Source organism: Enhydra lutris, unplaced genomic scaffold (genome assembly GCF_002288905.1).
Source record: "Enhydra lutris kenyoni isolate GAN:26980312 unplaced genomic scaffold, ASM228890v2 scaffoldscaffold31, whole genome shotgun sequence".
NCBI classification, from domain to species: Eukaryota; Metazoa; Chordata; class Mammalia; order Carnivora; family Mustelidae; genus Enhydra; species Enhydra lutris.
This window is the reverse complement of record NW_019154115.1, coordinates 21,387,896-21,412,217: the sequence shown is the minus strand read 5'-3', so window position 1 is coordinate 21,412,217 and position 24,322 is coordinate 21,387,896. Positions and strand designations below refer to the sequence as shown.

The 24,322-nt window shown below is 51.0% G+C and overlaps 1 protein-coding gene across 1 annotated transcript; it reads right to left on the bottom strand.

The window, feature by feature from the left end:
• Positions 1-26: 26 nt before the first annotated feature.
• LOC111153339 (NADPH oxidase 5) lies at positions 27-24,322 on the bottom strand. Its single transcript, XM_022512317.1, is given in 16 exon segments — positions 27-158; positions 1,154-1,320; positions 6,674-6,773; positions 7,461-7,545; positions 7,825-7,949; positions 8,264-8,308; positions 11,937-12,079; positions 13,997-14,129; positions 15,723-15,905; positions 16,901-17,079; positions 17,312-17,389; positions 17,392-17,464; positions 18,619-18,853; positions 19,758-19,968; positions 22,263-22,413; positions 24,203-24,322. Coding segments are annotated over 16 exon segments (2,160 nt in total).

Sequence of the window (24,322 nt, the reverse complement as noted above, 5' to 3'; positions counted from 1 at the left end):
GTTGGGCAGAACTGGGAGAAATGAGGCTAAAAGTTCTCCTGGAAGAATTTGAAGCTGAACTGCTCACAGTGGCCCTTGAGCACCTTGGCCAGGGCTGGGGAGCCACAGAAGAAGACCTGCATCTTGCCCTTCTTCTCAGCAACCACCTTCTGGAACACCTGAGCCCACACGGGGTAGGAGAGAGCAGAGGGAGGGGAGTGAGCCTGTGGACCCGCTCAGGGACACACCCAGCTAGGGCTGACGACATAATGGGTCAGCAGCGATGTCCCTCCATCCCCATGAGGAACTCCAAGGCACAGCTGCGTGGCTTCAGAGTGCAGGGTCCAACATGCATTCTTTTGGGGGGCCACTTACTCTACCCCTAACCTGACCTAGACCCCAGGAAGGGGCTGGACCAGAAGACCCAGGCCCTCCATTCCCGGAGCACAACTGCAGGGAGACTGTGCTGTTGGGGGACAGCGACAGGGCCCCGTGGGCACACTGAACCCTGACTGCCTGGACATCCCGCTAGTCCTCCCCTGGTCACATGCCTCCACTGAAATGTCTCTTTCCTAAACTCTGGCCATTCCCCCAGTGAAGACCCTTTCCCACCCCAAATTCTGCTTACGGAGGCCATTGCCAAAAGCCCTCCTTGGTGCCCAAGCACCAGTGAAGTCCTCTTCCCTCACTCTCTGGGCATGATCATTGCCCATGGATTGAAAAGCAGTAACTTCTGATACCTCACACTAACGGCCCTCTGACTGGCAAGTACTCAGGGGGGAAGAGAATCTAAAAACCAATCTAAGAAACAAAATAAAGACTGCAAACTTTTGTTCCTTTGGGCCTCAGTATTTCCATTTGTACTGAGAAGGATAGGACTTGGTGCTTCCCCAAGATCCTGTCTACTCAGGACTTCTGACCCTGATTCCCAGGGAGTCAGGGCTGGGGGAGGCCTAGGAGGTCAAACTGACTAACTTCTTCGCAGAACAGATGGGGAAACTGAGCCCAGTGATGGAACAAAGAGATCCAGTCATGCTGCCAGTGATCTTGGTTGGATCCTGGCCCCTGGCCTCATGCTCGGTCCCTAGCTGCTCATCCCCAGTCTCCCAGCGACTGCCTTAGGATCTCTGCCCCAATGGCCCCTGCAGGCAGTGGGGCTGTCGCTGGCCTTTACCTTGTTCCAGTCAGGACGCCCAGGCTGGGTGCGTGTCTGGAGGCCTGTGATGGAGTCCTTCTTCTCCTTCTTGGCCAGGAGGTCGAGGGCCATCTGCAGGCCAATGGCCTTCATGTCATTCTTGCCCAGTGCAGAGGTCATATACATGTGCAGCTCCAGGAAGGGGTCTGGGTGATGGGAAGCAAAGGCGGCACTGAGGGGCTCGCGCCCGTAATGGGGACCAGGGCTTGGAGCGAGACCATGAGGGCTCCGGGCTCACACCTTCGGTCCACCAGCGCTTTAGAAGGAAAGCTGGCCCACTGCTGGGGCGGGGCCTGCTCTGAGCCAGGCGCACGGTGTGACTGTATCCACAGTCCGGCCTGCACCCCACGGCCACCTCAGGACTCGAAGGGGAAACGCATTCCAGGGGAGCATGGCAGTCCTTGGGCTCTGAAGCTCATGCCCTGTCACACCTTGTGGTGTCTGTTCCATTTGGTTAGGGACACAGGCCAGGCACAGCCGAAAAGCTGAGACCAAAGGGTCAAGGGTTGAATGAAGGGGTCAGGTGGCAAAGGGTACTGAGCTACAGAGAATGGCTGCAGCAGACAAGGGGCTTTCTGGGACCGTGGGGATTGGGACAGGTCTCGGAAGAGGGGCACAATTCAAAGCTAGGGTGGGATGCGGGAAAGGAGAGCATCCTGAGGAGGGGGGGCAGATGAGCCAAGAGTGAGAGGCTGGAAGAGATGTGGTGTTTGTGGGGAGTGACATGACTGCCCACCTAGAATACAGGATCCTTGAACGGGAGCAAAAGGAGATGGGAGAGAGGAGACCGGACGCACACTGAGGCTGGAAGGGAAAGGGCCTTGAATGCCCAGCTGGCAAATGGGGGGCAGGTAGTGGGTATCAGAGTGGGGTGTGGCAGGATGAGAACAGCATCCCAGAAGGGGAGCCAGAGGGCAGGAGGGACAGGGCAGAGGCTGGCCTGGCTCTGCCTGGACACAGACCTGGACACAGTGGGATGCCTGTAGTGGGACGGGTTTGCTAAGATCTTGATCCCTTTGGCTCACAGGGCAATTTGAGCTCCCTGATAGGCACCTCTGTGCTCAAGCAGTTTCTTCCATTTTCCCTGATCTGGCAGACTAATGTATCATTTTCCACATGGGCCACGACAGGGAAGAGGCTGGCAATACCATCCTCCACTTGAGCATTGGTCCAAGCCAGAGATGACGGGGCCTGATCTGGGACGTTGGGGCTGTGAGCGGATGATCATGCCATCCTTCTCCTCTCCCAAGACTAAAGGATCCCTGCCATCCTGGCTGGCTCTCTATTGTTTCATATGTTGCCATTAGCTCCCTTTTCCTTTGGCTTGAGGTCTCAGTCACTGTTAAAATGCAAATGGCCCTAGGAGGGAGAATATATTTTGTTTCACATACCACTTAACTTGAGAGAGCCCTGACCCTTCTTCCCCTCCCTCAGAGTCCTTAACCCCCAGAGAGGGGGCCAGGGAGAATGACACTGTGGTAAGAGGGAGAAGAAGGAGCTCTGGAGAATGACCCGACATGGTTTCCACCCCTGCCAGAACTGTTGTGTTTGAGATAGTCATTCCAATCTCTGGGACACTCTCTTAAAAGAATCATCCAAAAGAAGGAAATAAACTATGTACACAAATATATTAATTGCAGCTTTATATATGATAGTGGAGAATCAGAACAAATTTACATTATCCAGTAGCAGGAGCATGGTGGACCACTGACCTATCATTCATTGTAGAGCCATTAAATACCACTACTACTTAATTAAATACTACTACTACTACTACATTAAATACTGCTGATACTACTACTACTTCAATACTACTACTACTAAATACTGCTACTACTACCATTGCTACTACAGCTACCATTACTTCGATTTTAATTACTACTACTGCTACCGCTACTATTACTACTGCTGCTACTAATGCTAATGCTATTGCTACTATAGCTACTATGATGACTATGACTACTGCTACTCTCACTATTGCTACTACACCTACTACCACCATTACTACTAGTGCTACTACAACTACTGTTATAACTGCTGCTGCTACTACTGTTACTACAGCTATTGCTACTACGATTATTACTACTACTGTTGCTAATGCTACTATTGCTACTATTTCTACTATAGCTACTCTACTATGATTATTACCACGATAGCTACTACTACTAAGCTACTACAGCTATTACTATTGCCACTACTGCTACTACTATTGGTACTACTGCTACTACTACCATTACTACTTATATTACTACTGCTACTACTATTGCTAGTACTGCCACTACTACTATTACTACTACTACTACCATTGCTACTACAGCTGCTGCTACTACGATTGCTACTACTGCTACTATAGCTACTGCTACAACTACTATTGCTACTACAACTACTGCTACTCCTATTGCTACCACTGCTACTGTTGCTACTACTGCTACTATTACAATTACTTCTGCTGCTGCTTACTTTACTGAGCAGTTATTAAGCTCCAGTTCCATGTGCCACACAGATGATCTCGTTGACTCCTCATGACAACCCTGTGAGGTGGGTACTAGCTCCATCCATATTTTTCGCACAAGGAAATCAAAGCAAAGCAGTTAAATAATGTCCCCAAGTTTTGAGAGTTACTATGGGATAGAATAAAGATTCAAACTCAAACAGAATATTTGAAGCTTAAGCTGTAGAAATTAAAAGCAATAAGCCACAGATTCTTGAACTCAAACCTTGGTAAATAATTAGAGTTGAAATCAGAAGTCACGGGTTTCTGTTGTAGTTAATGAAAAACCCTGGAAGAAATTTGAGGTAATAAAGTTGTTGACTCAAGTGGCTTTGGGACTACAAAGCACCAGGTTTGCTGTTATCCTTTGTTTACACAGATTATGAAGAAGCAAATAGCAAATATTTATATACCAGTAACCAGGAAATTTAAATGAAATCTAAACTTCCCCCCTAGCTTGTCCTAGTAAAATGGAGTTTCTAATAAATTAATATACATAAAAGCATTGAGAATGAATTTGAGGCTCTATAAATATCTGCTATAATTGTTATTTACAAGAAAAGGCGAAGAGCTTCATTGCGACATTCTAGAGTTTACCAGTTCTGTGTCAAACATGTTGACTTGCGCTTTAGGGCTTTGAATGTCTGTTATTCTAAACTACATCTGATTGAATGTTTCTTATAAAAAAAAACCATGTTTGATTACTTGAACTTATAAACTATTTATCATGGAATTTTAATTCACTCATGGCAGCCTTAGGATAATTAAACAGTCAAACAAGATCCGGTTCCACTGAACTCAACCAGCATAATACCCCACCCCCTGCCAATTCTCTAAAGTTAGAAACATACCTAAAAATATCCCTCCTCATATTAATTATTCTGTAAGTAAAACACAACAACGATTCTAACAGATTCACTTTAAAACACAGTACAAAATCTCAGTATTCCATGAAGATGTCCTGTGAAGACTATGACAAGCCCAGAGAAACATGCCATCGTACAGACTAAGCCTTGGCTTAGCACAAAGCATAGGCAGCAACACTCGGGGGCAGGGAGGGGAAGATTGTGGGGCTGGAGAAGGACAATCACAAGACTCATTTTTGGTGAAAGTATAAAAGAAGGGACCAAACAGGAAAGTAACTCGTACACGCTGAGCTGTTTAACCTGTACCTTATGGATGGCCATCTCATCAGGAAAAATACCGAGCATTCAGCCCCAATCACTACCTATGCCTCTTCACCTGTTCGTCTCTACTGGCAGATTATGTACCTTAAAAACTAATGTTGGAGGGGCACCTGGGTGGCTCAGTCAGTTGAGCATCCGACTCTTGGTTTCAGCTCAGGTTGTGATCTCAGGGTCGTGAGATCGAGCCCTGCGTCAGGCTCCATGCTGAGCAGGGAGTCTGAGGGAGTACTTCTATCTTTGTCATTAGTTGTTAGGGAAATGCAAATTAAGAGCACACTGAGATACTGTTACATACCCACTAGAATGGCTAAAATGAAAGACACTGCCGAGATCAAGTGTTGGCAAGGTTGAAAAGCTACTGGAACTCTCGTCCACTGCTGATGGAAACACAGAAATTGGAAAACTGGTTTGGCAGCGTTTATAAAATTAAACTTAACACATACCACACTACCCAGCAAATACGTCCACACAAAGACTTGTGTGCACATACGCAGAGCAGCTTTATTCTGAATGGCCAAAAAGTGGAAATAACTCTAACATCTATTCACAAGTGAATGGCAAAGCAGATTGTGGTATATCCACAAAACAGCAAAGGAATTAACTATTTTCTAATACCTGCAGCAACATGGGTAAGTCTCAAAGATATTATGTTAAGTGAGAAAAGTTAGAAAACTGTGACTGTCATATGATTCCACTTACTGGAGATTCTAGAAAAGGCAAAACTATAGTGATCAAAAGCAGATCAGATGTTGCGGGGAGCTGCAAAAGGGGACAGGGCGTTGATGCAAAGGAGGATGAGCAAACTTTGGGGGCGTGGTGATAGAAATGCTCCATGTTTTGATTGTGGTGGTGGTTACACAGTTGTACATACGTGTCGTAATGTCACTGTATTTACTGTAAACTTTTATTGGTGAATGTTATCCTATGTAAATTATCCCTTAAAAAAAGCCAAAAAAAAAAAAAAAAGTGTGAATAAGAGTGATCTGATGTACATTCCTGGGGAGGGGCACCTGGGTGGCTCAGTCAGTTCAGCGGCTGCCTTTGGCTCAGGTCATGGTCCCAGGGGCCTGAGATCGAGTTCTGTGTTGGCCTTCTTGCTCAGCAGGGAGTCTGCTTCTCCCTCTCCCTCTGCACCCTGCTCTCTCTCTCTCTCTCTCTTTCTCAAATGAATAATAATAATAATAACAAGATGTATGTTCCTGGGCCCTGCTCTCAGAGATCCTGATTTGGAAGTCTGGGATGAGGCTCAGGAATCTAAATTTTCATCAAGTGGTGGGCAACTGGGTGGCTCAGTCGTTAAACGTCTGCCTTCGGCTCAGGACATGAACCCAGGGTCCTGCGATCAAGCCCTGCGTCGGGCTCCCTGCTCAGCCAGAAGCCTGATTCTTTCTCTCCCTCTCCCACTCCCCCTGCTTATATTCCCTCCCTCACTGTCTCTCTCTGTCAAATAAATAAATAGAAAATCTTAAAAAGATAAATTTTCAAGTGCTCATTGTGAATTAAAAGAAATACCACAAAAGAGGGAAATTAGAAAAAAAGGATATATATTTTTGTAAATGTAAATAAGAAAAAAACATCAGGAGATCCTTTAAAATGCCTGGAATAGTTTGCATAGCTGGATGGGATTATGAATAACTTTTTCTCCTCTTTTTTTGGTTTTGTAAATGTTACATTTTAGTGGTGGAAGAAAAACCATTCCTCTCTCCCCCACATTTTTGATAGAAATAGGATAATTTAAACACTGTCTTAAACCACCCCCCCAACCCCGAGCCCAAACCCCCACCCTGCTGCCATCCTCCTCAGGCCCTGTCCCTCTCCTACCCTCTTGGGTCATCTCGGCCTGGTCCATCTCCAGCTTGGTCAGCAGGCTCACAAACCACTCAAAAGACTGCTGGTCTCGGTTGATCCAGATGAAGTCCTCCTGGGGAGACAGGCCCTTCTGTTCAGGGTTGGCCCTGCCTCGTTCAGGGCGTGCTCACATCTGTGATCCCCAGCGCCTAGATGACCACCCCTGTGAGGTCAGGGCACACGCTATCATCCCCATTTAATGGAGGGGAAAACGGAGGCTTGCAGGGGTAGGAACCTTGCCCAGGTCACAGAGCAGCATGGAATCAGGACCCAAGTCCCTGACTGGGAGGTCAGGATTTTCTATAATAACCTCTTGTTAATAGCAAGCAGTGTGCTGAAATATTAAGCTTAGGAAGAAGGCAGAAGGACATTACTTATTTTCCCCCTACAAGCTCTTTTAAGTGGCCTATAGGAAATAATGCATTTTCAAAAGGCAAACATTTTCATTTTTAATACCACCACCAGGTGATGGCTAGGTTATAACTGGATCCCAGCTGCCTGACTTTTAGGTTCCAAGGTCTTTAGTGGAACTCCACCTTCAGGTCCCAGAATGCCTCTCAGAGGTAATGGGTGGAGGCTTGGACACATGGGAGGCACGAGGAGAACACGGGGTGTTGAGGGAAGCACAGGGACCAGCCATTCCAAGCGGGAGGGAGAGTCATCTGTCCCTCCCCTGCATCTGCACAGGAGAGCTCGCTCTGGGCAGGGAGATTCCCAGGGGAGAGGGTCCAGAAGCCTGCCTGGAGGAGGCAGTGCTTACCTTTCGGAGCTTCATGTCCTCATCCTGGATGCTATCCATCCAGAAGTGCTGGCAGCTGGGGCAAATGTGCTTCCTCTTCTGGTGCCTGAGGAGAGGCAATGAGTGATTTTGAATTTGGGGCAGATATGAGACTTCTCAGACCAAAGAACAGTGCAGGGGTTGGGGGAAAAGGGTGAGGTGGCAGGGCCTGCCCTATGAGGAAGGGGAGGATTGAGAGCCAAAAGAGAGAGGGAGGAGGAACCGGGGAGGAAAGAGAAAACAGGGTGAAAGGAGAGAAGGGAGGAGCAAGGGAGAGGGAAGAAGTGGGGTGCTTCTTGGGACTCTGCCCCAGGAGACAGGCAGGGGTGGCAGCCTGTCCACCCACCGGTACATGATGCTCTGTAGGATAGAGGCAAAAGGGGTGATGCCGATGCCTGCCCCGATGAGTACCGCATGCTCAGAGACAAAGATCCTGCGGGTGGGGGTTCCGTAGGGGCCGCTGATGTAGCACTGTGAACGGGAGGACATTGCAGGAAACAGAGGGCTGGGTGCCTGGAGAGCTGGAACCCAAGGCTTCAGCACCCCCCGTTACATGCAGGCAGTCACCTGGGCCTCAGTGGCCCCCACTGTAGCGCTCAGAGCACAAGTCTGGGAGAGCCCTGGGATGTGAGAAGGCAGAGCTGGTGAGAATGGAACCCAGCGCCTGCAAAGGGATGGGTTTGGTCCCCTTCTCTGGATGCTGGGGACTTGGAGAACTGGGGTACCTAGGGCTTCTTTTCCTCTGGTTGCAGCATGGGGCACGTCCACCCGCCAGACCCTCTTACCTTGATGTTACAAAGCAGGTGGTTCTCAGAGGACATCTCAGAGACCTGCAGGGAGCAGAGAGCTGTGGGTGGATCAGGCAATTCTCAGAGGCAACCCAGCCCTTGTTGGTCTGAACAACTTTACAAAAAGGGAACTGTTGTTTTCTGCCCCAGGCATTCCAGGTAGCCCTTCTAAGGGAGAATGTCAGTGATGTGCTGGTAAACTGACTCTTCCAAAAAAGAAAACATCACCAAACAACTGATTGGTAGTGTCTGGAGATTTCTGGTATAAATGCTGCCATCGTGGCTTCTGATGTAATAACTGTGTCTCATGACTGGCTCTTAAAGCTCCTGAATATCTAACGATGGGCTCTTGTGGTCCAATACAAGGCAGCCTCGGGAGTGCCTGGAGAACACTCACTCACCCCCAGTCTCCAGCCACTCTTATAACTTTTGTGTTTCTGATGCACCGCTGGCTTTGAACATTCTCTTCCCTTGACCTAGAACACCCTCTCCTCTTCCCCAGCCGGCAAATTCCTGTGCAGCCTTCAGAGTCCAGTTCACTTGAAGCAGCTGCTGCCCCTTGAAGCTCTATCCAGATGCACCAGCCAGAAAAGCCTGGGCTGGCCTGGCTCACAGCTCCACCCTGCCCTTGGGACCCTGTTCTGGGCCTGCTGATGGGAGCCACTGAGGGCAGGGAGCAGGCCTCCTCTGTCTGCTTTGCCTGAGTGCTCCAGGCCCGAGCACACAGCAGACTAGATCTGGGAGGTCAGGGGATTTCCTTTCACAAGGTGAAGGAAGCAGACCCCCCACCAAACAGGCCTCAGGGGCCTGGGTAGCTCTTTGTCTGGTGCTGGAAGGCAGAGTTAGGAGTGACCTTCATAATCATCCAGAGAAAATCCTCATTTCACTGAGGAGGAACGCAGTCTCAGAGCGTGGGGATGACCTGCCGCAGTTCCCAAAGAGCTCAGGGTAGAGCTGGGTCTCCCGCTGATTGTCCAGGGCTCATCCCATGATGGCACATTGCTTCTTTGTGTGGGGTCCTCTGCATACTGCATCCCCCATGGTGTCAGCTTGAACCACTGGTGTCAGAGGTGCTCTGGACAAAAGCTACTGTCCTTCAAGACTCCCGATTGCAAGGAGAAAGCCTATATCATGGTTAGCGATCTTTGACATGCAACACTCACCAGTCCCACCTCTTTTTTTTTTTTTTTTTATTTTACAAAGTAAGAAAGAGAAAGCGTATGAAAGAGAGTCCAAGAGAGAAAGAGGAGGAGGAGTGGAGCTCAGCTTCAGGCTTGGAGCACGAGCAGGCTGGAACATCGGGCAAGAATGGAGTCACATGGGTTTTTATTGATTTTGCTTCTAGGGTTATCTTCCAATGATGGCACATGCTACTAGTTTGCCATTAAAGCAGCCATCTCAAGCAGCCTTTTAGATACAATGAAGTTGAAAGTGTTGTTGGGGAGTAAAGAGAGATGCTAGGTTGGAAAGATTCTCAGTGGGGAATGACTGGCAAAAGTTCTGAAGGGGGTGCGCCAATGCCTGGTTATGGGAACACCGTGTCCTGCGCATTTCCTATGTGTGGCTTGCCCTTAAGGATCTCTCTCCCGAGTTCCAAGGACTCACCACCCCTGGGAGGTAAACACCCCAGCTTCCCGCCTCCAGCCCCAGCTTCCGCAGCCTTACTGGGCCCAGATGGGCTGGGGCTCCCCGCTGGGCTGGAGCCCCTTCCTCAGTCCCTGTGCCTACCAGGGCTTGGTCTCCCTGCTGTGGAGTTCCCTTGGGCCTGTAGGAGGTCAGCTCCACAGTGACGTCCCTGCTGAAGGCCACTGCTCCCTGTGCCGAGGTTCCCGAATGCATGGGCTGGCTGGGCAAGCTCTGTTTGGTTTCAAAGTGGAAACTGCTTTGTTATTTAAATCATGAAATCAATACATGCTAGTTTGTAGAGATTCCCATGTTATAGTACATGCAAGAATAAAGTGAAAAAGTACCCTGAATAAAGCGGAATAGCTCCTCTAAACATTTTTCTAGGTCCTTCCAGACTTTTACTTACACACACACACACACACACACACACACACACAGTCGCATGCACACACTCTTGCATAAACGAAACATACCGCTTTCTAACCTGCCTTTTCCACTTAGTACATCTTGACTAGTTTTCCATGCTAATGCATATGCAGTTACATAATCTTTTTTAAGGGACTTACTATTCCCTGAAAAGGATGACCAGTGATTTATTTAGCTACACCCCTATTGTTGGGCATTTCAAGTATTTCCATTTTCTCATTTTTGTTAACAACTGCCACATATAAAATAGCACCTTTCCTGTCTCTATCCCTCTCCCCCGATTTATTTTTCTTCATAGCATTTATTTTCACTTGACACATTATGCATGTATTTTGTTTGTTTATTGTCTGTCTCTCCTGCCAGAAGGTCAGCAGGGACCGTTCAGTTTTGCTTACTGACAGGTCCTCAGCACCTAGAACAGTCCTTAGAAAACCGTAGGTGCTGTGCTCGATAAATATTTGCTCAATGAATGAATGAAAACGGTGATTAATGCACTTCCTGTGCAACTCTCCAATTAACTAGTCCTAAAAATGGAAATGCGGGGCCAGTGGGTCCACATATTTAAGAGGCTGACACGTGTGGCCAGACCATGTGCCAGAAAGATTGTGCCAATTTATTCTTCAGTGGTGGTGCCTGAGGTCCCAAAGAAACACAGCCTTTAAGGAATCTATTCACTGTTTCCTGAGGTGCAGGAGTCACCTGGTTTGGAAAGCCAGCTTCCTCCGTCCAGAGAACGTCCTGCTTGTTTCTACCTATCCCTTCATTTCCCAAAGCTGTGCATCTTTCTAGAGGGATGCCAGCCTCTGGTCTGGACTGGCAGGATTCTGCCTCATTTTCTTGCCTGGACTTTAAGTTCCACAAGGGCATGGCAGGGCTGAGCCAGGCCTGGGACTTCTTTTCCTTTGACCCTGGGCAGGGTTTTCCCGTATTAACACATCTCCCAGGGGAGTGGTATTGTCTACTAGGTTTGTGTCCAGACACCTTCAGCCTCCTTTGTCTGTTTTGTACTGTGATCTCGCTGTATTCCTCCAAAACCTCCCAGAGCCTGCATTCATTCCAGACACTGGCAACTTGCCGGCTTTGTGAGTTTCATCAGGGCTCAGAAGATAACAATGGCGCCACTGCTGCTGCTGACGGGGACGATGGGGGGGTCCATGGGGACCCTGCTGTCCAGTCAGCTCAGTACTTTACCTGCATCCATTCCATCCTCGGTCCTTTAAAAGAATCGTGTGAGCAAGGGAGGCCAAGGATGGGGGCCTCCTCCAGTTCGTTGATGAATACGCTAAAGCTTGGTGAGGCCAAAGGGTGTGCAAGGCCGTACAGTTAGAACGTGCTGGAGCAGAGACATGGAGGCAGGTTTTTCTGATCTCAATTTCCTCTCCCTTTCCATTGCCCCCCGGCTTCTGAAGGAGGCCTGGGAAGGACCTGGGGTCCTGGGGGAGGACATCAGCCTCTTGGATCACATAGTTAGTTCACATCTGGTTCACCCTGTGTGGCTGTTCAGCGGGTATATATAGCAGCTGCCCAGGGACAGATGCTCCCCAGCCAAGAAGATAGCAACATGGTCCCTGTGCGGTTTGTCTCCACGGTGGACCCTTCCTCCCCCAAAGCCACTTACCTGGGGCTCCCTCTGGCTCCTTCTCCTCCTCAGACTCCTTGACAGCTGTCCAGAGCCACAGTCCATGGGGCACAACATCTTGAACGATTCATATAGCCTGTTTGTCCAGTGGCCTTCGGACCGAACATGTAGCCAGATGGTGTCTGAGCAATGGGGGAGGGAGGGGGGCTCAGCACTGGCTCCTCCAGCAGGGAGCAGACGTGTCCCACCCCAGGGACTGGAGCTGGGCATTAAGTGCTCAAGTCCCAGACAGAATGTCCTTCCTTGGGTCCCAACCAGAGTCACAGCCCCGAGACTTGGAAATCTGATCTCTCCAGCATGAGATCCATGGAGTCAACGTAAGCCTACAAAGCAAGGGTTTAGTCTCCTCTGCCAAGACAGGGGAGCTCCCTGGAGGTGCGGGCCCTGCCTCCTCTATCAGGCCAGGGTCTCCCCATGGCTAGGACCACTCCCTCCCACATTCAACCAGGGGCCCATCAATGGCTCTGCACACTGGAGGTGTTCAGGCTGTGGTGGGACCAATGGCTTTCATTGTGCCCAGTGCCTGGGATGGAACAGGGGCTTATTCAGGTGCTCTGAGGAGTGGATGACTGTTAGAAGGCAGCATGGGGCAGCTTCTCCTCCGCTGAAGGGCACAAGAGAGAATCCACAACATTAGAGCAAGGTGATCTGGGGCCCAGGAGATGGCAGATTCCAAGCTAAAACCCTGAAGAAAGCCCTTGGAGAAGGGGTCCGATCAATGACGCCTCCGTATAGTGCACACAGTCCTTATAATCACACTAGTATCAGTATACTGGAATACCACGCAGCCACAGAGGAAAGCTCTTATTTTAAAAGAACGGATATGCAAAGACCTTCAAAGACATTCTGTGCATGGAGAAAAAGTAGACTGCAAAACAGTGTGAACGGTGGGATCCATGTAGGCAAAATTCTCTCTGCACCAATAGAGCCACATAGAAATAGTTATACAGGGTCGCCTGGGTGGCTCAGTCGGTTAAGCATTTGCCTTCAGCTCAGGTCATGATACCGGGTTCCTGGAATCGAGCCCCGCATCAGGCACCCTGCTCAGCAGAGAACCTGCTTCTCCCTTTCCCTCTGCCTGCCGCTCTCCCGCTGCTTGTACTCTCTCTCTCTCAAATAAATAAAATCTTAAAAAAAAAAAAAAAAAAGAAAGAAAGAAACATTAAGACAGATCACCAAAAGACTGACAATGGCTTTCTTTGGATGGAATTATTTGAGGAATTTAAATTTTCTTCTGTATATATTTCTATATTGTCTGACTTTTCTGAGAGCAGGCATCTTCTTGAGAAACAGAACAGGAAAGAAAACTTAGAAGAAAACAACCTTCCCTCTCCTGCCAGCACCCCCACCTCTGCCTCATGGTACATGTGAGCCACCACTCAGGGCAGGTGATGGGCAGTCTCAAGTGGGGAACACTTAACCTGGGGCTGCACCCTGAACTGTGGGCACTAGGATTCCCTGGGAGGCTTCCTGAGTAGAACTAAAGCTTTTAATATGGATGGGCCAGAGAAAACAGGCAACCAGCACCCTTTACCCTTCATGGAGTTGAGCAAGGGTCTCACTGTCGTAGGTCATGCAAGGTGTTCCCTGCCAGAGGTGCCGCTTACGGCAGAAAGGCCGATCTCTGGCCTAGGACGAGGGCAGAGGTCCAGGAGCTGGCTCTGATGACAGCCCAGGACTGGAAGCAGGCACACACATGGCTGGGAACCAGAAGCCCACTGAGCGGAGGAAGGGTGAGCTGAGCAGTTCTATGGGTGCTGGGGAGCCAGAGAGAAATGGTTGTGGTCCAGGGATGGGAAGAAGGATTCGAGGGATTCTGCGGCCCTGAGGCTCCACAGGGATGGGGGAAGATGACTGGCCCTCATGTGATCTTCACGGCAGCTCGTCCAGCCCTGGCCTGCCCAGTCAGTAAGTGTTTGGGCATCTGCTTCCTGGTTTTGGAGGGAGCTTTTGGAAGGCGAGACCGGGGGTCTCTGGTCTTGTTCACTCCCGTTTTCCTGGTTCCCAGCCTGCACCTGACGCCCTGCAGAACCCCATACCTTTCTGCTCCGGAGCGCTGCTGATGGTGAAAGGATGCCACTCGTAGCGTGCGATGCTGGGGACGTTCAGGTACAAGTAGTCGCCTGGCCTGTAGTGGAAGAGAGGGGGCCTCTCAATGAGGAGATGGGTGACCTGGGGAGAGAAGAAGGTCAGGGTCATCCGTGTGGGCAAAGCTGCCAGGGGCCCCCTTGGGCAAGAGGGCAAAGGCCGGGCCATCCTCCTCCACCACTACCCAGGTGGACCGGGACGCGAGACCCTCCCGTGCCTGTGAGTGGGGCTCACCCTGCACCCCTCTGCCAGGCTGGGGGCGGGCTGTGATCAGAGAGTGGGAAAGCTGAGATGTGTCTGAAGTGAGGCTCATGGCTTGATCCCACTTCTTAGGGTGTAAACACAGCTTTTAATGGCCCCTTCTCTGTAAACCCCTGACAGCTCTAGCCCTTTGCTAGGAATTTCTGTAGCATTTGGCTGGGATTCCAGCCACTCATGGGCATCTCCCCTGGGAGAATGACACCCTCCTGGACCACAGCTTTGGCTCACTGAGCACTCACTGGGTGCCAGATCTGTGTGAAGCACGGAAAGTATGATCTCTGGTCCTCATGGCCATTCTCAGACATGGATGCCACTCTTTCTCCACTTTATAGATGGGAAGCTAAGGCTCAGAATGGCTAAGGAGCTTGCACAAGCCCACCAGTGAGCAAACTATGGGATGCAAATCTCATCACACTGTCTGAGGCCAGAGCCTTGATATAAAACCCCTCACTCTCCACGGCCACCTCACACTCAAGTGCCTGGAAGTGAGCCCACCTGGAACTGCCTTCCCTTTCCCCACGAATGGCCCTGTCACTCAGACACCTGAGAGAGGTCCTGGGCTCCTTCCTCTCTCCCACCCCTGAATGCACCCGGTGACCTCTTGAGCTTTTCTGTGATAGGCCGCCCCACCCCCACCCCACAGCCCCCATTTAAGGTGAAGGCCCTCATGAGCTCTCATCTGCATATGTGCAATAACCTCCCAAAAGTCCTCACCAAGCCATCTCATCTCCCACAGAGCGACTGCAGAAATCTGGCTGGAATAAAGACCCAACCTAATATGACTGCCTGCCCCCTCCCTACCAGCCTGCTCAGGGGTTCCCCATTGCCTGCAGGATGTGGAGCCTCCTGGCCCACCAGGCCCTGCCCACCCCTTCTTCCTGGCATCCTGGCTCCAGCTGAGCCAAATTACATTACTCACAAATTACATTACCCACAACCCGGTGCCTTTGCTGGTGCTGTTCCTTCTCCGGGAGTACCCTTCCATGTCTGTGCAGCAAACTCTTGCTCGTCTCTCAGAACCCTGATGTGGCAACTCCTTCCTCCTTCTGGAGGCTTCTCAGATGGCTCAAAGATAGTTTCCCACATCCTGACCTTCTACTCTCACCAGCACAGCCCTGCCCTGTAACCTAGGGGACAAGCAGGACAGTACCCGAGCCATCGTTGTGTCTCTGCTACCTCATACAGGGCCTGGCAACTTGCAGGTTCTTAATATGCTTTGTGAGTTGGTCTGGAGCAGTGTCCTGACTACCTGTCATTCCTCTGCCTCAGGTGTCACTCCTGAAGGCCAGACTGGATCCCAGACTTTGCTCGTCTCCTCTGCTGGGCAGGGGCTGTAGCTATGCTGGTCCCTATCTCCTTGCGAGTCTAACAGGGTATCCAGCTGCTGCGCCCTCCACCTGCAACTCCCCTTCGCACCTTGGAGGGAAGGAGATTGACTTCCACGATGCAAAGGGCTCCCATGCGGGATACTGCTAGCCCGATGATCTTCTCCAGGAAGAACAGGATGCCAGGGACCAGCAGCCACTTCCAGAAGTTGGGTCCGTGCAAAATGAGCAGAATCCACATGGGGAGGTAAGACAGATGGGTCCAGTAGAACACCTGTGAGGGTGAGGAGGGAGGGGGTGGTAAGCTTCCAGAGCTCAAGACCTGGCTAGGGTGGAACAGCGCCAGAGCTCAGAGACAACCTCAAAGCCAGGGCAGACCCAGAGCCTCGGTCATATACACCCTCTCCTGGAGACAGGGCTGGGTAGGAGGCTGGGGATGGGAAGCTTTGGGGTTTCTTTATTCTGGGGGCTTGGCCCAGGGATCTTAATATAAGGGCTCCTAGCGCTCGCAGCAAACATCTGAAACATCTGCCTAGGGATAGCCTGGCTAGAGTGGAGTGCCCTCAAAGTGCTTATCAGCATCAATGTCCCCATGACATTGACCCATTTTCAGGGGGAAGAAAAGAAAGTAATTTCCTGGGTGTGGAGAAGAAAGAACAGAGACCTGAGTTTGAACGCCTGCTATTGTGGGCTGCGAGATTACTTGTCTGAGTGTCAGACTCCTCATTGGCCAAATGAGGATGTGGAGGCCCACGTCAAAGGATTGCTGCTGGGGCTCTGTATTTGTCTATCTGATGTGACCAGATTAGTCCAGGGGGCTCCAAACCAAATCTGTGACCTCCTGCATCTTGAGGACACTACACAGAGGGGAATGAAAATGGAACTAACGTGTTGGGAGCATCTGTGTGCCCCGTGAATAATAGGGGCTTCCCATATGTCATCTCATTTAATTCCTAAAATAACTTCATAGGTAGAGAACTATAGGTCCACTTTATAGATGAGGAAACTGAGCAAGCCTGTGCTCCTTCCTCTCCCTGAGCCTGGTCTAATCCAATTTGGGCAGGCTGGCAAAAAAGCAGAATCTTCCAGAACCAAATATCTTCCACTTGGCAGACATATACTACAGCCCAGTGACAGACCCCAGAGCACATGCACATAATATGCAAACCAGCCTGGGACTGCCTGGGCTCTGGAGTAAATGTGAGGGGACACGGCATGGAACGAAGAGGGGAGCCCAGCTAGGGAGAGCCAAGGGGAAGGGCTGGACACCTCAAAGTGGCCACTCCTCCGGATGCAGGAGCTGGAGCAGGCAAACATGAGGACCAGCAGCAGCAGCAGAGCCACACCGGTCGGGGAGGCTGAGCCATAGACCCAGCCAATGCCAGGCCTGGTGGTGAGCAGCAGCTCCCAGAACCGGAAGGGGCTGTCCTTGGACTGAGCCTGAAGCACTGGAGATGAGCACAAGACAACCTCTTCCCTCTCCACCTTTCTTTTTGGGGACCCACCCCCCCATCAGACACCCACATGGGTAGAGACTTCCAGCCAGACCACTGGCTGGTACAGGACACCCCTCCCCACCCACTGGGCCTGCAGGACACACAGGGACTGAGCCCCATGTCCTGGGCTGGGGGCTGGGGAAAGGCCCACCCACGTCCTCTCCCCCAGCCCCAAGCCACTCACCGAAGTTCACAACGTGAGCCACAGTGTGCACCAGGGAGAGCACAACCACCACGTAGCCCATAAGCTGGTGGAACTGATGTTCCAGTCCAGTGGCAGGACCTGAGCCAGCCAGGTAGCCCGCAGCCATGTCAGGCACCGCCTCAGCATCAGCACCTGGACAGAGCAGCAGAGAGCCCCCCCTCTGGCTCTCCCTCCGCCCCAGTCTCCCTTCCCCAGCAGCCATCTCCCCATCTCTCTCTGAGCTGGCTGTGCCTCCTGAGCAGGCTGGGGTGTGGGGAAGGCCTTCACCATCTCCCCTGCCCCTAAGCCTTCGCTGCTCCCCTAGGTCCGCAGCTGAGGTGTCCAAAGCACGGTCTCCGGAATCAGCGCAGGGAGAACAAATGTTACAGAATGGCTGCTGTTATTACTTTCACCTAAACACACGAGAAGCACAGAAGCTTTTGCTAACATTTAATACCCGCGTCGACACGGTGCCCTCATTTAGTCTGTGTGTCAGACAGGCACGTGTTACGTCTAGTTCTCAAAGTGTCCTGGAGGAAGACCGGGTTTCCCAAAGGGGCTTGAGGCCAGGGTTCCCTTCCTGCTCATTTGCTTTCAATATATGTGTGCCCAGATAGAGAGACTTGCAGATGATGTTGTCTGGTTTTAACCAAGTTAAACTACCTCTCACAGGAAAGATAAGATTCCCTGCGGAGAAAGTACTGACTGAAAGCAGTGTTCCTAACGCGAGTGACCAAGCAGATGAGTCGTGGGACTCCGACTCTTGGTATGTGGCCAGTTCCGAGGATAAAAATAAAACCCACCTAAGACGCTGACATTATCAAGAAGAGTATCTGAACTAAAGATGTACATTCCTGATCGTTAAGATGACTCTTGCCTTATTGTGTTCTGTAAGTCTAATGGCTAATGATAATAGGGCATGCATATAATTATAAGTAAATGAGCAGGTATTGGGTCAGTGGAAGGGTTTTTCGTTCTCTGTCTGCTGTCCACCTGCCCTGGGGCCACCTAGGTTGTTGTGAACATCAAAAGGAGAGGGCCTAGCACCCTGACTGTACATGGTAAGTGCACAAAAATGCTGGCTGTATTTTATAGGCTGTGTGACTATGGACAAGTCACTGCCCCTCTCTGGACCCAGTGTCCAATGAATATTGATTGATCCAGCTGACTTCTGAGGAGCCCTCCTGCCCTGGCACTCCAGGACTCCACGTGTGGGTCCCTTGGGCTATGAGGAACTTACATCAGCATCCCCCAGCAACCTCACCCCTTCACCCTGCTTCCCTGGGCACTGTGCCCCCCAGTCCTACCGCGATGAAGCTGCAGTCGAAGTTGAGGCACTGGCCGCAGCCCTTGGCCACCATGACGCTGGGGCCGCGGGCCCGGTGCGCGCTGGCCGCCAGCGCAAAGAGCAACACGTGAAGGACCGCGTAGGCGGTCAGGCAGAGCAGGTGGCTGCAGTGGTTGTGCCAGTAGGCGGAGGTCAGAAGGCGGGGACGCCGCCGGCGCTGCTGGGCTGCGGGGGGCGTCAGCCAGTGGGCGGCGCTGCGAGAGAGGGGCTCTGCTCAGAGGGACCCGCCCGGCGCGGGGCGGGGCGGAGGGAGAATCCTCACGGGGTGTGGCGGGCAGCCCCCCAGCGGCAACCTAGAGACCCCACGCCCGCTGTAACCGACCAACTCTCTGGATCCTCCTGGCCGGCGGCCGGCTTCCCTTTATACCAGGACACAGAGAGGTCGAGCGACTTGCTCAGAGTCACACAGCAGGCAAAGCCAGGATGGAACTCCCAACTGCCTGATGCCACAATCACGTCTGCTTCTATTACTTCCCTTACCTACCAACTGGGGGTGGGGGGTGGGGGGAGGCAATTGAAAAGGATGGAAAATTCTGAGATATGTTGTGGTAAATAACCCACAAGTAAGCTAATACACAAAAAGAATGAACCATAAAAGTGGCACTTTTCGGAGCCTGGAACACCCCGGCTACTTTATTGTCCTCCGCAGCTCTTTCCTACTTAGCACTTCTCTAGTTGATGCAGTTGTTTATTGGCATAAATTACGTATAAATTAACAGTGCCTGCTTGACCAAGTTGAATAAATGTCTGCTAATTATAGGTGTGATCCTCGGTAAGTTACCTGAAGGTGAGGTAACTAATTTCCTTTTGGAAATCAGTTCTGGTGCGGTCACTAATTTCCTTTCCATTACTATAAAACGCACTGGCATATTTGTAAAAATGCCCAGCCCACTGTAGGTGCTTAATACTGTGAAGATTCTGAAAAGACACTGTAAATCGGAGACCCGATATGAGCCCCCAGCAGAACTGGCCTTTGTCCGCTCTAAGAAACTGGGTGGGGCGGGGCCGGAGTGGGGGCGCGGCCGGAGTGGGGCGGGGCCGAGGGATCCCCGGAGCTTTCGCGCCGCTCTGCGCCCCTGGAATCTAGCCTCACCGCACCTGATCGTCAGGTTCTCCATGACGCCGGGGAAGCGCTGCAGCTCGTCCCGGAGCTCGTCGAAGGTGATGGCGCCGTTGCAGTTTTTGTCGGCAGACTCGAAGAGCGCCAGCGTCAGCTGATCCAGCTTCTCGTCCGGCAGCGAGATGGCGCTCTCGCGCATGCATGACTGCAGCACGGTGCGCAGCTCATCCACGTCGATGGACCCGCTGCCTGTCCCAAGTGGGGATCGAAGCCGAGTGGGAGCTTGCCCCGGACCCTACTCTCTACCTGAAGATTCCCCCTGCCTGCCCAAATATTGCATGGAAAGATGAGCTTTCCCTGTTCGCCCACCTCCAGTTTTCTCCCAACCAAGTCCCTTTCCGGGTGTAGATCAGGCGATCAAAGTACACAATGTCATCCTCAGTTCAGAAACCTTCCATGGCTCCCCACTGCCCAGCTTCGTGGGGAGAAACTCCTCCCCAAGCATGGAGAATCTTAGCTTCAGTGCATGCCTTCCTCCAGAATCTGCAGCCTCCTTTCTAAGTCCTGAGCTTAGACAGCCTTTTTTTCTGTGTATTTTTCCACTCTGCATGAACAGCAGGGCCCATGATTAATGAGTTCTTGGCCTGATTTGGATGCACATACACATGAGGTGGCTTCATGTTTCTGCCCCTTACTGTGATGGTAGGCTATAAATCCTTTGGAGTAGTGAACCTTACTTTGCTCATCTATAAAATGGGGATAATATTCCTTCCCTCTCAGAACTGGTTCAAGGATAACAGATCATTATAAAGTACTTACTGTAGTATCTGGAAGAAGGTAGCTGCATACAAATGGAAAGTCTTATTGGTATTTTAATCATCATAAAGGCCAAACCAAAGTCTGTAATCACATGACAGTGCAGTCTCATGTATTGCTCTCCAGCACGGCCTCCCATACTTCAGGTTTCCTAGCCAAGAGCCACTATGCCGCAGGTCTCTAACTGCATCCAGAGTCCCTCCCCTGTGCCTTCACACCCTCTGGTCCATTCAACTTTATTCACTCCTTGGCTAGTTTCAAATCCAGGGTCCCCTTCACTATTACTCTCATACACACATTCCTCTTCCTCATCCCGCTGTCCTTCTATTCTAGTGACCTAAACATATCCCATTCCTGAGTGAATCTAGCCACCTATCCTTTCCCTTCCTGCACCAGGGCAGCTGATAGAACATTCTTGGAGAAAAGCACTCAAGAGAGCAGGAAGCTTTGATCCTCAGCCACAGCAAGGCCTTCAACTTGCCCAGAAACCTTATCCTGATTCTCTGGTAAGGTCATTCTCCTACTGCCTACAGGATCACTTCTCTCCTCCATGTGCATCCAATCCCTGCCTGGCTCTCAGAGAAAACAGAAGCCACTGGAAGGGAATGCTCTCTAGTTCCTGCCTTTCACCTGCCCTGTACTGCCTCCCCCCCCCCAAAGTCTGCAAGGAGAAGGTGAGTGTGTTGCTCCTCCCATCAAAAATCAACCTCTCAGGAGTGAGCAAAGCTTGGTGGTCAGAAAGCAATCAAGGAGGACTGTCCCATGGAGACTCGGTGTGGTCAGCTCCCTATGTACTATGGGAAAGGGGCCAATCTGGGGAGTGGGTTCCAGGAATGAGGTCTGGCTAGACTGAGTGAGGTGGGACTGGGAGTTAAGAAACCCCATAAGCCAGAGGGCCCTGCCCAGGAGCAGGCCTGCAGCTAGGTTTAACTTTTCAGGATGCAAATCCAGCCCAGGGAATTCCCTGCTCAACACTCTTTAGTGGCTCCCCGTGGCTAATTGTACTGAGACTCCAAACCTGAGTGGGTACAGAGTTTCAGTTTGGAAAGATGAAAAAGTTCTCTGGGTGGATGGTGGTGGGTTGCCCAACAATGTGAATGCACTGAACGCTGTTGCACTGACACTTAAAAAATGGTTAAAGTTCAAAAAAATTGATTAAAGTGGTAAATTTAATGTTAGGTATATTTTGCTACAGTAAAAATTATGTTAGAAAGCAATATAGTCTTACACGAACAAATGTGTATGTTGTTTAGCAAAAAAAGGCAGTCAGTAGAGTGTAATCCCATTTAAAAAAATGCGGGGGGAGGTGTGTACAGAGAGATAGAGACAGATCAATTACAAGGCAGTACAGAAAAATGTTATGGGTGGTTTTTGCTTTCTTCTTTAAAGAAAAAAGAACTGTAGTATCTAAAATGTTCACGGTGGACTTATCATAATAAGGAAAAAGCAATAAAGCAATTTCTTTTTTCAAACTTTCAAAATAAGTTCAGGCTTCTGGTGATCGAATTAAGGGCATTTGTCTCCTGGGCCAGAGTGGCCCCTTCTTGCCACCTCTCCAAGAAGCGAGGCAGTGGTCAGCCAGAGAAAGGGGTTGAGGGTGGGAGGGGTAGGGGGTGGACACACAGAGGGAGAGAGCCATCAGCCTGGGCTGGAGAAAAGTCACCTAAGGGGATGGATTCCCTTTGCTCCTCCCACTGAGACCATTCCCGCCCCTCCGGAGCCCTTACCGTCGACGTCGTACACCTGGAAGAGGAATTTGAGTTTGTCCATGGGGTTGCCGTGGATGAGCAGGGTCAGCGCCTCCAGCAGCTCCTGGAGGGTGATGGTGCCACTTCCATCCGAGTCAAACAGATTGAAGAACCTCTCGGCAAAGAAGGGCTGTGGCCAGAGAAGGGTGGGAGATGGGCACTGGGTGGCCGAGGGGCCCGGCTTTGAAGTGCGGCGGGCTTTGCGCGCCTGCGCTGTGGGGTGGTGGGCTTCAGGCGGGGCCGCGGTGCTTGCGCATGGGGTGAGAATGGCCCGCTTGACCACACCAGGGGGTGTTGTCCACGGCCCCTCCCGCTGGCCCAGAGCAAGTTTAGATACCCGTGGAAGCACTGTTCAGATCCCAGCAGTGAGAAGGGGCTTGTGTCTGGGCCTCAAGCCCCTTGCTGGCCCTTCATGCTTGGTCATTTGTACAGGTTCTCTGTCCCCTATGTGCCCGTCACCCCCATCAGCCTTGCAGTCCAGACCCCTCAACATGCAAAAAAGGGTCAGACTGAGGTCTCCCCCTGCAGGCTCCTCCCGGGTCCTGTCTCATCCCCCTTGGGGTGAACCAGGAGGGTTTAGAGGGTAGATGGCCCTTGAACACCTGGATGGTCCCTAAACTTATTGCTTAGGCTGCCTGAGCTTATACTTAAGGCTCGTTCTTAAGCTCCTATTCACTCACTCTATTCACGCATTCAGTTATTCACCCATTCATTCATTCATTCATTCATCCATTCATTCAGCAATCATGTCCTGCACAGCCCCCACTTGCCAGGCCTGGTGTTAGACACCCAACACAGAAATTAAGACAGGCGGGGTCAGTGCCCCAGGTATGCCTGGCCAGAGGCTCGCCTGGAGGCAGGGAGAGGGGCCTGCAGGGCTTCGTGTTTGACCTAAAGAAACCATGAGGGTTCACAAGCAGGAAATGGGGGCTGAAGTCTGTTGTAGACAGTCACCCCTGCCTCGGCTCTCCTCTTTCTTTCCTGGATCCCTGGTTAATGCCTTTATCACTCTCTACCATCCCAAGTGGTCTTTAGCTTAAGATAATTTACAGCATCGTTGTAATGTATTGGGGCCTGGGTGGCTCAGTCAGTTAAGCATCTGCCTTCGGCTGGGGTCATAATCCTGGGGTCCTAGGGAGTTTGCTTCTCCCTCCCCCTCCCTTGTTTGTGCTCTCTCACTCAAATAAATAAATAAATAAATAAAATCTTAAAAAGAAAAAAAGAGTATAATGTATTGTTAGGCAGAATGTCTTTTTTTCCCCTCCCTATGTTTACTACGGAAGGAGGCATGGCATTTAGAGTTCTTAGCAGTATCCCTGCTACCAGCAAGTGAGGGGCACGCAGAGACATGCAGATGCTCATTGGCTCGCCCCTATCAAGGACACAGGCCACCACCAGATGCTAGCCCATGAAATGTGTGGGGAGAAGTTAACATTTGCAGGCTCACTCCCCCCGATCTCTACGGATGTCTCCCCTGTTTTGGGGGCATACAGGCTTCTCCAGGAATGGGTAGAGAACCTATGAAATGAGAGAGGTTTTGGGGAGGGGGTGGGAGTTTCATGGATACAAATCATTGAGAATCTTATTTCCTGGAAGGAGGCTTATGGACATCATAGCCTCAACTCTGCCCATGAGGCTGGTGGAAAACATGAGGCCAAAACTACTTCCTAAGATCTGTCAAGCTCCTGACACCCAAATTTACATGTTGTTTCGAAGCCCCCAGGAGACATGGCTACCAGAGGGATGGGAGGGCATCAGGAGCAGAGACTAAAATGCTTGGATCCTGCTTAGGGGTGAGGCTGGAAGCCCTGAGGATGCCCGGGGGGTGATCTTTCCCTCCTTGTGAGGTACTTTGTCCCTGAGAGCCAGACTGCTCCTCCGCTATGAGCACAGGGTCCACTTCTGGAGTGGACACTTGCCTCTTTCACATTGAGGGCTGCTTTGAATTCTTGCAGGTCGATTTCCCGGTCTTCCCCCACAATGGTCTCAAACTGGTGCGTCACCCACTGAAGCCATTTGGTGTCCTCCTTGGTACTCAT